Source organism: Pelmatolapia mariae, linkage group LG1 (assembly GCF_036321145.2).
Source record: "Pelmatolapia mariae isolate MD_Pm_ZW linkage group LG1, Pm_UMD_F_2, whole genome shotgun sequence".
Lineage (NCBI taxonomy): Eukaryota > Metazoa > Chordata > Actinopteri > Cichliformes > Cichlidae > Pelmatolapia > Pelmatolapia mariae.
Window position 1 is genome coordinate 6,136,264 of NC_086227.1, and position 18,277 is coordinate 6,154,540.

General features: G+C 38.6%; 1 protein-coding gene across 1 annotated transcript; it reads right to left on the bottom strand.

Annotated features, from left to right (window-relative positions):
• Positions 1 to 104: 104 nt before the first annotated feature.
• On the bottom strand, positions 105 to 15,718 carry LOC134625424 (anoctamin-9-like). Its single transcript, XM_063470647.1, has 24 exons — positions 15,610 to 15,718; positions 13,844 to 13,903; positions 13,265 to 13,381; positions 13,020 to 13,159; positions 11,577 to 11,626; positions 11,401 to 11,459; positions 10,783 to 10,862; positions 9,575 to 9,709; positions 9,336 to 9,429; positions 8,933 to 8,993; positions 8,758 to 8,840; positions 8,267 to 8,371; positions 7,720 to 7,884; positions 5,973 to 6,009; positions 5,350 to 5,461; positions 4,743 to 4,797; positions 4,575 to 4,672; positions 4,262 to 4,458; positions 3,659 to 3,811; positions 3,046 to 3,193; positions 2,841 to 2,954; positions 2,516 to 2,609; positions 2,322 to 2,434; positions 105 to 1,272 (listed from the first exon to the last, which is right to left on the bottom strand). The coding sequence occupies exons 1-24, from the start codon at positions 15,628 to 15,630 to the stop codon at positions 1,239 to 1,241; spliced, it is 2,325 nt and encodes a 774-aa protein (XP_063326717.1). The 5' UTR covers positions 15,631 to 15,718; the 3' UTR covers positions 105 to 1,238.
• Positions 15,719 to 18,277: the final 2,559 nt, after the last annotated feature.

The window sequence follows — 18,277 nt, forward strand, 5'->3', positions numbered from 1 at the left end:
GCCAGTGACACAGTTTTGTCATTTTGCCTGTGCACACCATTACAGAGGGTTTTGAAACAAACATTCAGTATATGAATGACGTGCAGACAAAATAATACTTATGTTTCTACACACATTACTAAGAAAACATTTGAAATAATCCTATATAGATACAAGTGTATATTCAAAATAATGTAGCAATAATAAAATGCCTTGCAGTTCTGGAATTGGAACTTTAAAGAGACACTGCTGACTTATCCAAAAGAAAACATGAATGTGAATACTGAGGATGAGTACAGATTCTGTGCACCCTGAAGTCTAGCATTAACATTCATGAGCCAGTATGCATGTGTTAATAGTTTATTGCTGCTAAAGGAGAGAACTACTTACTGCCCTCAACACAGTGCTGGTGCTTAAGCTAAGCTCCCTTATGATTCTGGCTCAATCCAAATAACTATACATGTTATACTGTGACACTGGAATTATGAACAACAGTTACATTTTTAAAACATTTTAAAGTAAAACATTCAAACATTGCAACGCTGCCAGTAAAAAGCATATTTTTAAGAACCAAAATGAATTCCTGTTTCTAACCACTCACATTTGTAGGATTCATCTCCAACAGCTTCTTTACTCAGAGTTTAACCTCGAATCAAACCTGATAAAACACTTAAGGATCACATGACGCATCATGCATTCAGTAAGCCAATCATACAGTCACAGGGGATGACCTTATCTAGAGGCTGTAAAGAAACATTATTTAAAATGAGTTCTTTTCTCATGACTGCTTAATGGAAAATTTATCTAGTATTTGTCTAAAGCTTTAATAAATATACACATTTAATCTTGATGTTAGCGCACACAGTGTCTGATATGCAGATTAGTGTGTATAGAAGCTGGAAGTGGGACACTTGTTATCTGACAATGCATGAACACACAGCCCTGTTTTCAGGAACAGCCAGTTATCTGACTAAAATGTTTAAAGGCTAATTAAGACGAACTCTTGCTAGATGAACAGTTAAACTGTGTCCAACCAAGACCTGCAACACCAAGGTATTAATAACTCTAAATGGCAAAAATATATATTTTAATATCAGAACATCACAAGACCTCATGTGTAGTCTGTTAACACCCTGATACATGAATCTAAGAATGCTGCAGCTGAAATGTAGTGCAGCAGCCATATCCATCTTTCCATTTCATATTTCACCAAGGCAGCATGTGCCAGTGGGCACAGACCTGAGGTCAGAGTGGGGAAGTCAGACATCTGTTGATTTGCTCAGTTTCTTTTCACTGGAAAACAAAGCACACAAACACATGCACGATTTATAGAATAAGATAAGAAGAAAGTCCACAGAATGTAACATGCTCACATGCTGAAATATGTCAGAATAGCCAAAGTACAAGACACTTCTATGGATTCACACTGACTGTTGGAAGTCAGGGAATACTCAAACCAGCACTTCCAGTTCCTGATTCCGTCTCAGTTCAAAATGTTTGCTCTCTTCTCTTATTATTATTATTATCGCTACTTTTAAGATTAGCCAAAAATAAAGTTTCAAGTCTAAAGTATATAGTTAGGGCTGCATCAAGGGACCCTGAATCCTCCCTTAGTTATGCCGGAATAGGTGTAGGCTGCTGGGGGATTCCCATGATTCACTGAGTGTTTCTTCTTCAGTCACCTTTCTCACTCCCTATATGTTAATAGACCTCTCTGCACTGAATCATTCTTGTTATCAATCTCTGGCTCTCTTCTACAGCATGTCTTTTATCCTATCTTCCTTCTCTCACCCCAACCGGCCGCGGCAGATGGCCGCCCCTCCCTGAGCCTGGTTCTGCAGGAGGTTTCTTCCTGTTAAAAGGGAGTTTTTCCCTTCCCACTATGGCCAAAGTGCTTGCTCATAGGGGGTCATGTGATTGTTGTGTTTTTCTTCATATGCATTATTGTATGGTCTACTTTACAATATAAAGGAGGTGACTGTTGTTGTGATTTGGTGCTGTATAAATAAAATTGAATTGAATTGACTTTGCACATTTAGCTGTGATTCTACCTCTCAAACCTAGATCGTATGTAAATGGTGTACATTTAAAAATATTTATTGTGGCATGTTTTACTTAAACTTCATAATAAACTTTCTGTGTCTCTTTTTTCAGGTTGTACACTGAGACATTCCACTTCAACTAGTTACACCATAGTAAAGGTGTTTTTAAGGAACATTTTAGATTGTTAGCAGGAAAACTGGCTTCATCTCAAGTGTTTGGATATCCCTATAACATATGAAAATATTTAAGAGAGGCATTCTGATAGTATAGTTGTAAAACATAACTTTACTCTTACTTACCGTAGCTCGTGTTTCAGACGAGTCAGTTTGTCTTGCAGACGTTCATTTTTCACTTGCGTGGGATTATCTGGGACGAACCAGGCTGCTATAAACTTACACATCACTAAAACATGCTGGAGAAACACAAGAAAATATTCAGGTGGATATTTCAATGTTAAAAACAACCCAGTCTGAGCCACATTTGATGAACAAACCTCAAAGAGGATGATAAAGGCAAAGCGCACAGCCAAGACCAACCAGAACTGAGACTTCAGCGAGTAGTCATTTTCATTCCTGTAGTCTCTGTAGCTGCACATGTAACACAGAGTGTCCTATTAATCACATCTGTGAATGACTCTTGTATATTTACACCAAGCAGAGTAATTCTGCTTGGTGTTATGTTAAAACATATGTTATTGATGTTATGTTAAAACATAATATATCTGTTATGTTTTAACCTTGTGTGAAGCACTTTGGTGTACCTTTGGTTTTAAATGTGCTATATAAATAAAGTTGTATTGTATTGTATTGTATTCTCACCTGCACTCTTTGACGCTGAAGTTATGCCTTTCCCAGGGATTTATGAATGCATCGAAGTTTGAATTATTCATATACGCTTTTGACAGAGTGTCATTAATGTAGCCCTCCATGCAGCTGCAACAAGAGCACAAAACCCATGAGATGACACAGAAACCAGTCATCTCACATCTTAACACTTTTCTCTACCACGTGAAATCTGACTGACTCTGTGTAATTGAGCTTTCCCTTAGCGCACGGGCCATAATGGTAACGATAGACAAGTCGAGGAATAAAGTCCGATGTGATTCCAATAACCAGACCATTAGCGATCACTGCCAGCACACCAATGGCCTCCAACAGCTTTGTCCACACACCTGCAGACATATTAAAACACACATTATATAAAATTTTCACACTACAGTGAATGTTTTGTGCTGACTTATAATGGACATCAGTGAGTTTAATCCAAGTATTTTAATATCTTATTGCTATAAAAAAACATGAATACTGAAACTTTGAATTATAGATCAGTTTATGAGTATTTGGAAACTGACATCATTTTGCTCGTAAGTCTCTTAAAATGACAGACTATGGCTTTATTGGATTCTAACCAGACAGGCTTGTTACAGGCACAGCTGCACTTATAACAAGCAAAAACGAAAATCTGAAAATTGGGGACTGTATATAAAATTGGCTGTAAGTCTCTAATAGTTAATGCAGTAGTTCTGTTGAATCCTTGAAACGTTAAAGTCTGCACTTACAATTCACTGTAGTGGTGTACTGTGTCATGGTATAAACCCTTAAGCACCTAACTACATACAAAATGCCACACAGCTCACCGATGTCATTAGTCTTCTTGGGTACCAGCCGTTGCTCCAGGTGGACCATTTTGATAGCATCCAGACGGATCTCAAAGATGTTGTTGATGAGTGCTAAAAGGGGTGCGAGGGGAAATGCTGCCACGAATATGGTGGTGAAACTAAATTGGATCACTGGACAACACAGAGATAAGAATTTAATAGATTTGAAGTAATTTCAGAAAGCATTCATATTTGTTTCATGATGAAAGATAAAAACCTTGTGTAGAAAAATTATTTTCACCAGTTCAACAGTCAACTCAGGGCACTTTATGATTTAAGGTAGAGATCTGAAAAACCTCCCTGGTGCCAGAACCCTGGCGATCAGATGATCCCCTCTGTTTAGGAAAGATATGAAGGACATGCTGGTGCCCAGTGATGTCCACTGGAGCAAAAGCTGCAACTGATTCAGTTTTTCTTTAAGCTGCATATGCTCATGACTGTCCTCCAACATTTAACCTTTGCACAAACATGTCACACATGTCTGGCACTTCTCACTCGGGTGCTATTTGTGTGAGAAACAATTTACCCTATAATCAGTGAGTTGTTTTTTGAAGATGTGGTCAGGAGACTAAGAGCACCTACCCATTTCCAAAAATTCATTGAACAGACTGAAGGCATCACTGCTGGCCAGGTGGTAGTTACGCAGCCAGTCACGATGTTTGCAAATGTCACATGGTTCAATACATCCATTTTCCTCTCGACAAGCCTTCCTGTAACAGTTACCGCATTTCCTCTCCAGCTTCTTTGCAGCTTTTTCATTCACAAGTCTTTTGCACCAGCTGGAAACCATACAAATGAAGAAATACAACACATTGATAACACCATTTTCGATGAGGTCCTGTAGCTGATGAGCCATTTCCTTAAAGGAGAACTGTAATGAAAACAGCACACTTACGGTACTGTGAACTCAATGATGTTGTTGAGAGTCTGTTTGAGCAGCATGATTACAGCCATCTGGATAAAGAGGTCTGTCAGACAGCCGCTGGGATGACACTAGAAAACACACGACAGTGATGAGTGTTAGCACTAAAAAATATATATGGATGTTTGATTATCTCCATACCTCTTCCAGTCGATACCCAGCAAGACGCACATAGTTTCCTGGATGGCCATTTATCCTGTGACGAAATAACGTCACATAAGCAATCAGCTGGGGGAACCTCTAAATGTGTGTCTGCTATGGTTATAATGTTCTCAGTATCATATCAGAGTAATGACAGTATGGTAAGTGTACAGTAACATACTCTACACTATATTCTGAGTGTCACTCTGTGAGGAAGATCTTACAATAAAAGAGTTCATCCGCTGACGATTTTCTAGCTGACCGTTTGCATTAGAGAATTTTATTTTACCTTCCAAGTTTCCAAGATGTTCATTTTTTATATATTTTATATATTTTATATATTTTACAAATGCATTTGAGGAGTCTGAACAATGACAGGTTGGATATTTCTATACATAACAATGACTAAAACATAAATAATAAAAAGTAAAAATCTAACTTGGTTTGCTGTCAAAGCCCAGGATCATTAGTCAGCCAATCATTTAAGCTCTACTTTGTCTGTCATCTTGCAACCCTTAATGTTTAAAATAATAATAATAATAATAATAATAATAATAATAATAATAACAATAATAATAATAATAATAATAATAATATGACAGAGTACCTGCCCAGAAAAAAGGCCACATAAAAGAGAGAGGAGAAGAGGGTGAAGAACTGGAAGGTGAACATCTTGACTGTGAAGCTCCTCTCGGTAGCAGCAAGTGAGTTCAGCTTCTCTGAATACAAAGACATGCACAGACAAAACAAAATGTCTTATATTTCGTTTTCTCAGGAAAACATGTCAAAATTTGTTTTTTACACATGAATGAGCTAAAATATAATGGCCTGCTTATTATTGCCACAGACTGAACATGGGCCTCAGATGGTGTGCTGTGGTTGCTGGCACCAAGACAACAGGTGCCAGCAAGAATTCAATTTATGATTTGGAGCTTTAGCTGATCACACCTCTTCCAAAACCTCCCCCTACACCATTAGCCAGTCCAATGATTAGTCCCCACTTTGATCAGCACCACTCTTTAAGAGCACCCACAAGCTTTCCATTTCCTGTCAGTAAACATCAGCATTTACTGACACGTTTTGCTTTTCCATCTCATATGCCAGAAGGCCTTCAGGGGCAGAATCAGATGATCTGTGTTTCCCCCTTTTTCTGATTGGTCAAAATAGTCTGGCTCAACTGTGAATATATTAATATCGTTATTATTTGCAGTGAAATAAATTGCTTCTCACCGAGATCACACAACTTCAGGGAGACCCATCTGTTGACCTACAGGTGGAGTTGAAGACACAGAAGTTAATTATAGGCATCACATTGGTTGAATCCATACAGCAGCACTTTTTCAGGAGATTCCAGTCAAACTGTCCTCTGTGTCTTTCAGTTTGAAGACTATATATGTAAAGGTTTTTTGTCTAAAGAGCATTATCAGTTGAGTTCTATAAAAGGCAAAAAAAAAAAACATACCCGTTTTAAATTAGTCTGCTTTTGCTTTAATCCCCCTGAAGTCATGCTGCTCTGACTTTTTGGACTGTTGTATCTGATCTCCTCGACTGAATATGGGGAAGCTGACAAATTTGCATAGAGCAGTGCTTATAAAGGCTGGCACTGGTATGCTAAACGAGGATTATGTTGGTTTGGTCAAAAAGAATGCTGAAAAAAATTCTAAAAGTAATATGTAGGTATGATTATACAGTGACAAACAGACCCAGAGCTCTCATGACTAGTGATGACCCTTGAACTGAATGTTTGGTCAGCTTGACCCAGAGGGTGAGGTTTTTGGTTCAGACAACGAAAGCATTGGTGGACAAATTACATCAGGTGTTTTGATCACATCTTGTATATTGACCTGTTAGATCAGTTTCAGGGGCAGGTTGAATGCTCCGATAGCTGTGAGACGCTCTGGCACAACAAAATTATTTTACTCAGTTTTACTGGCTGCCAGGACTGCAGGAAAACAAAAGAAGTCAAGGATGAAGTGTCAAGACAGCAGAGACCATTAGACCTCATTGGCCCAGTCCAAAACCCTACGTAATAGTCAGGAGATTTCAAATTCCAATTCCAATTCCTTCATGGGTAATGGTAAAGTTAAAAATAAGGAGGGAAGTCTAATGAGCTTGGAAAGAACGCAACTTAAAGAAGCAACTTTCTTTCCAAACCTACACAGACAATAAGGAGAGCAAATCTCCTGTATTTCTGTTGCCAGACAATGTGGAGCAGTTTTGATAGCAAGTTTGGCCAAACAAGTTTCAAATACACTATCCTTTGGTTTTCTTTGCATGCTTTTGAGAACGGCAGCCTCTCTGTTTTAGAGGTTCACCATCAGTTGGTCCCCAGACTCATTACAGGGCAAAAGATGCAGTCTGTCAGAGTAGAAATGAGAGAGAGAGAGACAGACAGAGAGACAGAGAGACAGAGAGACACAGACAGACAGACAGAAGAAATGAGGCTGAGGCCGACTGTTCACCTGTGCTCTAAGTGAACACTCAAAGCACTTTATATTTTGAAAATGTACGTACAAATATATACAATGCATTTCCTATGCTTTTAAGTGCTTTCTAAATATCACACTCACACTCTGACAGTGTCAGTGTCTTGCCAAAGGCCATTTGGAAATGAGGACTGCTGAGCCACAGCAGCCCAGACTAGAGTGCTGCTATAGTAGACAGCAAACATCAAATGAAAGTGAGACCACTGTGTGCTCCCCAGCTTCAGCTGACTGCAGCCCATGGCAAGATTTACAGAAGAAACTTGTTCAAACCGCATAGCATATTTTGGGGTCTGTTTAAGCAGGGTGTGCAGGTTGACTTTTAAACTTAACATGCTAGGAGATGTTGCACTATGCAACAATGACCAATCAAAGGGGTCCCCTACTGCTGTACCCTGGATAGTACTGGTATTTTAAGCTGTTTAAATGGAACATGCTCTTCCTGTTGCGTTCATTCTGCCAACACTGAGTGATGAAGATCCAGGTATACATACGCGGGTCATGATCTGAATAGTGATGTAGTGCAGCACAGCTCCAAGAAAAACAGATACAAGGTTGGCGTTGTCTTTCAAAAAATTCCATTTACTTTCAGACATCAAGGGGGCAGCAACAACTCGAAATACCACAAGAGCATGAGCGAGGCCAATAATCAGCATCAACTGCAAAACAATCACATCAACAGATTACTTTTATTCAATGGGCCACAATTTCATTTCAGTTTTGTTTTTTTATTTTAAAAGTCTGATTTTTATTTTCCATAAATCAGGTTCATGTTCTTGTTCTTCAAGATCAATCCAGATTCTGCACCTGATAGTTATATAGTATTACAGTTCTTGTTTCAGGATTTTAAAGTGGTTGTGAGCTGGTTTTAGTCAGTGATGTGTCCTAGAGTTTCTGAGAATTTTTTCTTGCCCTAATCACACCAAGGAATGCTCCACACAGGCCCCATCCCAAACTCCATCCACAGCACATGTTCAGTTTTACATATCACATTACATATTTAGAGGTTTAGATGTATGATGCATGGTCCAGGTCTCTTACCATGAGTGTTACCAGGATGAGGACCAGGGTACTCCGTAGATAGGAGTGTCTGAACTGTTTAGCTTTGCAGTTTGGATCATTCACTAGTTCCATGATCAGTTCCTCCTGATGAGATACACACGCACGCACACACAGATATTTAATCCACATTAAACATATATAAAGTAGAAATTTGTGGAGAAAATATAAGGGTTTTAACAAGAGCATTAAAGGTTGAAGATGACAGAAATAACTTTATGTGACAAATTAAATTTCTTATTACTGCAGACTGGTGATGATTATCAGCTGATCAGAGTTCTTTATGCACACATGAAAGTCTTGAACTGTGTATTCATGTGTGTATTTTGAGATCAGTGAATGAAGTTCATGGTTAAGCTAAGTCAGTCATTATATGAGAGCAGACCCCAAACTGCACTATATAACATTTTATTGTATGTAGACACAGCAGATTGTAATACTGACATGTTGGTAAGTTAGGCAAAAGGTCTTACCTCCTCTTCACACCAGTCATAGACCTTCCATTTAGAAACATGTTTAGCTCTGTGTCTCTTCCACAGCTCCAAGAACAGAGTGGCTAAAATGATACATTTTAATTCACCCATAAGTACAAAAGAATCAGACATCAGATCCAATTTAATTACACATCACAGATGATCAAAGACTCACCCCAGATTGCCATGAACATTGCAAAAGCCACAGTGCCTTCATTGTCAAACAAATGTGTGACCTGTGCAGACACAACACATATGTGATGAAGAACAAAAATAATAATAACAATTATATCAAGAGCAGGACTGTTAACTCTTCACTTAGCTCTGTATCATTGAAAAAAAAAAAAAGGGGGGGGGGGGGGGGGGGCACTTTAAAGGGTTTTTGCAGCCAAAAAGAAGAAATACTGTAGGGAGGTCTCACAGACTAATAAGATTATTCCATTACTCCTGTTACACTTTACAGCTGGTAGGTGTATTTTTTGAATGTTAAATCATTTGAACTGTTTATGCATACACCTAACTTTGACATGAACTGAGACAACAAATTAAAACAAGATTAACAGAAGAATTAAGGTCACCTTAGCATAGGTGCAGCTGTCTGAGAGTTTCCATGTCTCACACCTCTTTTCACAGCGAGGACACATAGTGATGTTGGAGTCACACACTTCCTTACTGGGGACCCAAAGTATTATACATGATACAATATTAGACGTTATAATACTGGTATGGCTTAGCCATGTATTTAAAATTTTTATCTTTAAGATTGTCTGAGATTCATCGTTTTGTATAAAAACAATATAGCACATGATGTTATTACATGAGAGGGTTGGTGTTGAAAAAGGCGAGGCCATAGAGAAACACTATAACACCCAGAATAGCAGCTGGTACCAGCAGTTTAGTGTACCAGGCAAGCCAAAGGTAGTACAGAGCCACCTTCTCCCCGAAGTAAGACCTGCAAGGAGAAACCAAACAAAAACATGTTAGTACACTATATAACCATGCACTTTACCATTTATCCCTTTAAAATAATGAACCAGGTCATAAGTTTCCCTTTCTGAAAACCTGACAGTTTTCCTTCTCTGAAGAAATCCAATGTAAAATCTATCATTGCTTTATAAAGCCATTACAAGAGAAGTTGTTACGTTCCTCTAAAAGGTCCAGGAGATGTGGAAAAGTAACAAATTGTGTCCGGGTTGAAAAAAGGAGACAAAGCAGTAAAATTGGTAAATGGCAAAGAAACAAATCTCCATGTTCAAAAGGGTTTTTTTGTTGTTGTTGTTTTTAATTAATGTTTCTATTACTAATTAAACTAAAAGAGACGACCAAGCCGCCATTACCTTTAAAAGAGGGAAAACAACAAAACCCAGGCATGGTCAATACACTGAAAAGCAGGAGCAACCAGCCACCATACACACGGCTCACTAACTACAAAAACCAACTGGGCTGTCTCACACTAGAGTGCACATTCAGTGCAACTGGACAGTGTAGTGGTAAGACTGCACACCTTTGGAGTGAGAGTTGCAAGTTCCATTCCCACCCTGTATCCAGTAAGGGTCCTGGCTAGACCCCCCATGCTAAAACTAAGCCCTGGAATGGCGCGGCCACATCTGCAGCCTGTCCGCAGCTCGGATACAAGCATTTTACTACATGTTCAATATATGTTGTACTGTGTATGTGACAAATAAAATTTGAATTTAATTTTCTTAATTGCTGGTTAGAGTAAGCTGTCTCTTATAAATAGTACATTTGTACAATGACTGAAACTAGCATCACTGAATGAACAATGGGCTGTTAAGTCAGTCTCTTCATCATTAATGTGCAGATTGTCATGACCATTGATCAAAGACTATCTGCACATTAATGATGAAGAGACTGACTTGGACGTCACTTGGACGAGTGACGAAACGTTTCTCCCACTGAAAATGCTACGTCCAGATGAACAGAATCAACTTTTGGGATTATGAAGCAATTGCTGCTAGATATATAGAGAGAAACCATCAAAAACAATTACAGGTATAGACTGACTTGATGTCATTGACCGGCTGTCTCCTAAACAGAGCTGTCCATCGAGCCCATTTTTTCCTCAGCTCTTTCTGCTCCTTTCTCTGAAAGACACAGGGAGGGGAGGGGGAACAAGGAAACAACAGGAATTTTTGTAAACTTACAACGTAATACAAAGAAAATTTTACGGCCAATTCAAAACACAGATTGAAAGCTAATGTCTTTTCTCAGAGTTTCAAATACTAAATTGTTCTCAGACAAGAGTTTCTATACTTATGTAAATATTTAATAAGGATCTTTCATTTCTTTTGTATTTTTATGAACTGATTAAGTTTCCTGCTCACAAAACCAAGCTATGTTTGGCATTTATCAAGACTAAACACATTTTGAAGAGCAATAAACATGAAAACAATACTTGTATTTCTATTACAAAATTAGTCATTTAATAAAATCTACCTACAGTGCTATTAATGCTCAAATTATTAGCCAGTATTCAGTCCTTGTATTCATACTTTGTTTCTTTACTGTACTTCAGAACTGAATCAGATTTCCTAGTGAGGCTGTAGTTTGAGTAAGTTGCTTTGCATGTTGTCCAAGAACATGCCGAATAAAGAGCAGCAGGTTAGGGACAGTCTTACTCACTTCATGAAGACAGAACATGGTTTCAAACACATCCTTCATTAACAGCTCTTCCAGGTTTTCTGACACAAGAAAACATGTTTACATGAAAAAAAAAATGCTGCACATTAACATACATACAGTACACACATATTTCTTCCATGTTAGCTAAAGATTTACAGAGTTACAGATTTTCTCACCTCCTGTGTTGATGTACGTGTGATGAAGGATGAAATGAACAATTCGGATCCTGGAGAAACGATAAAAGGCTCAAATTAACACATAGTGTGGATGCGTGCGGGTTTTAGGATTTATTTTTGGGCCTTTTTGTCTTTATTTGACAGTTGTGTAGTGAAGAATAGCCAGGACAGACGGAAAGAGGTAGCAGGGGAAAACACACAGCAAAGGGCTGCAGGTCATGCAGGGCATTTCTGCATTTCGATGCAAGGGTGAAACCTGACCCTCAGATTAGCACAAATGAAAGAAGTCCTTCCAAGAGGAGTTTTATTAAACAGTTTTATTCTTGCATTGTGTAACAGTCCAGAAAGAGCTCTCACACTAGCATGCATTCAGAAAGAATTTGCATACCACTTGTTTCACATTTTGTCATCACAGCTTTATTCCAAAATGGATTAAATTTGTTTTTCACCTCAAAATCCTACATACAACACCCCATAATGATAAAGTGCAAAAGCCTGCTAGGTGCCTGGGTTGTTAATCCAGAGTTCCTTTGGGTTTGAGAAGGGATTATGTTATTTATTGGTTAACAGTGTTTTGTATTTCTCTGCATTTCAGTTTTATTATTATTCTGACCCCTGGTATTGCTTTCGTATTTTATCATTTGTGTATTTCATCTTAGTTAGTTATTTATGGTTTAACAGTACATCTTTGTATTTCCTTCCGGTTTTCTTAGTCTCATCTTTGTGTCAGTCTTGTCTCCATGGTTGTCTGTCTGCCTCTAGTTCATAGACCCTGAACAATGTTCAGTCAGGTACAGTAAGGTAAGGTAAATCTGACTGAACATTATGTTATTGTATGTTTATTTCACAATATTAGGAACCATGAGGCAACTGTTGTTGTGATTTGGCGCTATATAATCAATTTAATTAAAAACTAAACATCTTTGCAGAGATCTGAAAATGGCTGTACATCGTTGCTCCCCATCCAACCTGATGGAACTCTGATGGAAAAAGGCTCAGCTTTAATTTTAGGAGCTTAAAACATTCCCTAAACCTCCTAGGACCTGGCGTCCACATTTGTGGACGTCACATTTTGGGTTATTTAGACCAAAATACTCAATTTTGCTCTACAAGGGCCTGATATCCACTTGCGAGGACATTATACTGCTACTGTTCTATTGAAATTTTGAACGAATATCCTCATATGTGGCTCTTATTTTTCATAAAAACAAAAATAAGGTAAAAAAAAATCTGGTAATTCTTTGTTTTTACATTCATCGGGTCCCAATCAGCTCAAATATCAAAGAGAAATTAAAAATGCAAGCCGTGGAAGAGTTCGGGTCTTAGGAGGTTAAAGCAATAACTGGGGGGGAGACAGAGAGAGAGAGAGACAGACAGACAGACAGACAGTCACTGAAAGAGTAGAAAGAACCAACATCTCTTCCTGCAGGAAAAGTTTGTCACCTGGTTGCCTGGGTGACAGCTCCTTTCTCATCTCCACAACAGTTGCAAGAGTCAGAAACTTTCAGCAGGTACTGGTAGACTTCAAACATCTCACTGGGAGCACGGAGGCCAAAAAATTCTTTGTTGTCATTGGTAATCCTCTAAAACACACACATATACACATGAATGCGCGCACACACATTATCATCATTTATTCACTCAGCTGTTCGTGCTTTGTTACAGCTGAGATTTTTCGAGAAACTCACAGTGATTTGTATGTTTTTCTTTTTCAGCTGTGCTATAAAGGCTTCCTGTCTCAAAGTCTTTTGCTCATTGTCCACTTTATTGGCGACCAGCACATAGTCAAATGTTCTGTGGGTGGGCTGTTCAAAGACAAAAATAACACTTATATATAATTATAATATAATAACACACATACACACACACACACACACACACACACACACACACACACACACACACATACATACATACATATATATACACACACACACACACACACACACACACACACACACACATATACATATATATACATATATAAAGAGAGAGAGAGAGAGAGAGAGAGAGAGAGAGAGAGAGAGAGAGAGAGAGAGAGAGAGAGAGAGAACATTTCACCAAGATAGAGCATGCAAATGAGACAAACAGTTTCAGAGTTTTATCCTGAACGCAAGCAGGAGATAAACCTGAATGTTTCCACGTCTGATGTCACACAGCTTTGTATATTTTATGTCTGCATGTTACAGACGACGTTTATCTGCTGTTATCTTGTTAATGTAGAAAAGTTTTAGGCCAGCGGAGGGAGAGCGACAGCAGGTTCTTACCAGCGAAGGAAGTAAAGGCTCAGTGTCATCCTTCTCGCTGCCCCACAGCTCAATATTTTCCTTGCACACAAACACACATACACAGTCAGTACTGAAATATACTCCACCACATGATATCATATTACACACATTTGCAATATATTGGAGACAAATTAAAGCAAAAGGCCTCTTTCAAACTTCTGAAACCAGAATTCACACATTTTGAAGTGAGAGTTAAACTCATAAAGTACAACACATAGTTTGTCACTATGCTCCTGTGCTCCTCTGTGTGTAGCTGTTACAGTGTGTCATAATAGTGCTACTATGAAGCAGTAACTGGCTCGTTAAGGTCACCTGGAACAACTTTGTAATGTGCTATGTATCTTCACACTATGAAACGAGGAGGCCATAACCATATATCTAATGAGTTGTAACATACTTACTCATGACTAAATACTGGAAAAGCAATACTTACAAGCACAGCTGCTAGTTATTCTGCCTGGAGGATTTTCTTTCTTTAGCTAAAACACTGTGATTCTGAAAGATGAATGTTTTTAATTTCCACAATTTTGGAAATATACTGCATTGTTCATCTGTAGAACATGCAGCTCTGCACCTGCCCATGTTTGAGACTGATCATCTGCTGCTAACAGCACCTTCTTCATGTTAACACACACAAACCATTTTAATCACCATTGTATTCAACATTTAATACCAATCTGTTTCTGTTCAGCTTCTACAGTTTGTAGCTGGCATTACCAAATATATACCTAAAGGTACAATGTGCTTATGCTTCACAAAGTCTTTAAGCGCTCCAAATGAAGTTCCACATTTAATGTTGAAGTGGTTTATTATTAATGCCCTTTCCTTTTCTAATACTGGTAAAAAAACAAACAAAGAGTACTAAGACCAGTGTGTATTTATTGTAGAGGTAGAGCATTCACAGCAGGTTGGTCTAGACCGATAGCCTGCTTGTCATTGACCTGCCAATTACAACCAGTTTCATTTTCATTAATCAAGTCATCTGAAGAGAGTCCAGAGTCCAGCTGACATCATTACTAATGTAAATTTAGTTTCATCAAATCATCCAAGGAGAGCAGCAATAACACACGTTTATTATAGTCACCGTTTTTTATGAGTGGAAGCAGGATGTCAGTGACACATTTCTAATAAACATTCGTACATTTGTAAAGACAAAGTTTAGTAATATGAGCAGAGTGTCAGACTCTGTCCTCTCCGGTCTATGGCTGCATGCAGGCCCAGACCTGCCCGATGCTCCTTTGTTTCTGCTGCTTGTAAAGCTTGTATCAGTGTTAAGTGGCTCACAGCATTCACACAGTTACTATCTGTCAGTGGCAACCTTTAGCATGGGTGTGACCCAGTGCCCATCACAATTACAGTCTAACCTGAAACTGATTTACCAGCTATTGGCTTACTTTCTTTAGGTACAACCCTTGAACATCCTGCTTCTTAAATACAAATACCATGTTTTTAGTCACGCCCGGTACTACATGTCAAATCAGTACAGACTCACCTGGCATTTTTCACACTAAACTAAGAATCAAGCCTCACGACAAAAGGACAGGATTTCAGACTGTTGAAATAATCTGAGAGTAGCTAAAAACTTTTCTACAAATCAATAATAAAGCAGTATTTTCTTCGTGGACATGATTTCATTCAGCTGCATTTCTATCCAGGTCAGTTTCCAGTAAAAAGCCAGAGTGGTTTCACTGATTGTGTGACGCCCCATCTCTGTCAGAGGATGAAAACACTAGTGCTCCATTTACCTCGACCTTCTTGAAGAACATGATGAAAGGTGCTTCAGAGCAGATGTGAGTTCAGTCTCTCTACACTTCTCCACCCAACAGCTCAGCAGTGTCTCTCCATCAGTGCCGCAGAAACTTTGATGTAAACTCTTTCTAAACCAGCTCGTAGCGCTTCACTTCCGCATATTTTAGCTCCGTGTTTGTCCGTGTGGAGGTACAGGTGTGCCTTTTTACCTGTAGCGCTGACGTCACATTTCAAAACAAGACTGTTGCGTTCAGGTTCCCTGGGAAGTGTAGTTCACGTGAGCATTCAAGTCCTGAGAAAAACAGTACCTGTTCTCTGATCTGTGTTTGGCAAACTCAGAGACGTTAGCCAGTGTACGCTTTTAAATCTGTCTGAGTCAGTGTACGCCACACTACTTTTCATTTAAACTGTAAACAGGCTTCTGCTCTTGTTAATACTTTAACTTTGGTTTTACACCAATGTCATATTTATTGGTTTTTCCAACAGTGATATATGACACAGTACTATACAACTATATATTTGCCTGTTAACTTATCAAATTTATACTCAGTGTAATTAATTCTGTTGTGCTCTAAACTGGCCACACAAATTCACCAAAGTCCCAAACTAACATAATGATTGGTGTGTAGGTCACCTCCTCAACCATGTAAGCAATAGCAGCTGTAACAGAAGCGGTCAGTTAGAGAGCGACATTAAGAATATTCTTCGGAGAAACCCTCAATCTTTTATTTTGTTTCCTCACTTTGAAATTCACAGCACAGCTTATTTATATCTGATAATTTAAAATAACAAAAAGACTTCCTCTTGTGTCCTTTGTGAAGGTGTCTGCTTCTAGAGTACATGCAGCCCAAACTGCACGGGTGTATTTTCACAGAATCAAAATAAAATGCAATGACTGATTCGTGGTTTCAGTTGGGGAATCTGTAACCGTGAATCCAGCCTGTTTGATGAAGCCTCAGCATAGTGAAACTTGGAGCTGGTCTGTTTACATGCCATCTTCCTGTCCATGAGTTTTCTTCAGCAAGCCAAGCTGCTTCTTGGAAAGACAACCTGAACACACCTTAAACATGGTCTGAGTTACTAGAAAGCAGCCTTTCTTGTTTTAAAAAACAGAATCATATTTAAACTTTGTCATGAGTCTGTAACCATGACACCAAACAGCAGGAACACTGTTCCTGCACAGCAGCACACAGTGAAAGGCCTCTGTCTTTTTCATGTTTAACAACACATTTCTAATTTGCAGAAGATAACAAAACTGTCATCATCCCTAAAGTTGCCATGCAAAACTCCAGTTATAAAGCCAGCAGGTCAAGTACAGCACCATTACAGCATCACTGATACAGTCTGTATGCAAACACAGGCTGTTAAACACTGAGATATGTAGGAAGAACTGTAACAGGGTGTGTGCACAGACACACACTTTGTAATCATGGTATCCAGCTGTGCAGGATGTAGTTAAACTTAAAGGTGTGTTGTGTAAGGTGTGTTAGCTATTCTCAAAATTAAGGCTGAGTTTAATGTCACAGCTTCTTATTCACACTGAAATGTGAGCTCTATTTCTGATGCAGAACTTTCACACTTTTACACACACACAACATGCAGGAAATAGCTCACTGTTACACTGATTCAATACAAAAAGCACCTGTTTGTCGCCTGTGCAGCTTAATGCAGAACAATGCAACATCTCAGGCACAAATTCTAACCGATATATTGTGACATGCAGAAAAGTATCCATGTAATCTCGTCTTTATCCCCGAGTTCAGTAAACCAAACTTAGCACAAAAAGTAAGAGATTTGTGTTTGGCTGATTATTTCCTTATTGTAACATTGCTATCCTATACCATTGGAAAAAAGTTTATTTCTCCTTAAGTCCCACATTTGAAAGTGCATTTGTGGGTTACACCCATGAAAAACTTGCCAGATCTGCTCTGCCAATGCAAAACGGCTTATTATGTTACTGACATTTTGGGTGGGTTGTTTATTAGATTAAAGTCTCCAGTGAGGGAGATGCTCCCACACACTGTGGCACTGCCTCTACCAAAGCTGTTACCCATTGGTATGGAAAACTATGGAGCACCAGAAGAGTCACATGCATGAAAATAAAGAATTTTGTGTTTGAATAATAAATTGTGATAAGATATGCATTAGTAAATTCAATTAAGAATTCATTTTGGAATTATTTTATTTAAACATTAGAAAAGTAATTTATTATTTAAAATTTAATTCAAAATAAAAACACTATTTATAAACCAATATTTCAAAATGAATCATTAATTCATTGATAAATACTTTAAATTGAAAATAGATTTCACAAAAAAAGATTTAAACACTCAATAAAAACCTTTTTTTTCTTTCTTCACTCAATAAAAACCTAGTGTCTAAACCATTTTCAAATTTTTATTTAAATTTCCATTTTCTTCCGCTTATCCAGGGCCGGGTCGGGGGCAGCAGCACAAGCAGAGAAGCCCAGACCTCCCTCTCCCCAGCCACCTCCTCCAGCTTATTCAGGGGAACACCAAGGCGTTCCCAGGCCAGCCAAGAGATAAATTCTCTCCAGCGTGTCCTGGGTCTGCCCCGGGGCCTCATCCCGGTGGGACATGCCAGGAAAACCTCACCCAGGAAGCGTCCAGGAGGCATCCTTGTCAGATGCCTGAACCACCTCAA

Bases quoted from the DNA above. Each gene is read 5' to 3' on its own strand.
- LOC134625424 (XM_063470647.1), bottom strand. From the start codon at position 15,630: ATGTTCTTCAAGAAGGTCGAG. The intron at 11,627-13,019 runs GTGACAAACTTT...TCGTTTCTCCAG, and splicing joins GCTGTCACCCAGGCAACCAG to GATCCGAATTGTTCATTTCA. The intron at 6,010-7,719 runs GTATGTATACCT...CTCCACCTGTAG, and splicing joins CTATTCAGATCATGACCCGC to GTCAACAGATGGGTCTCCCT.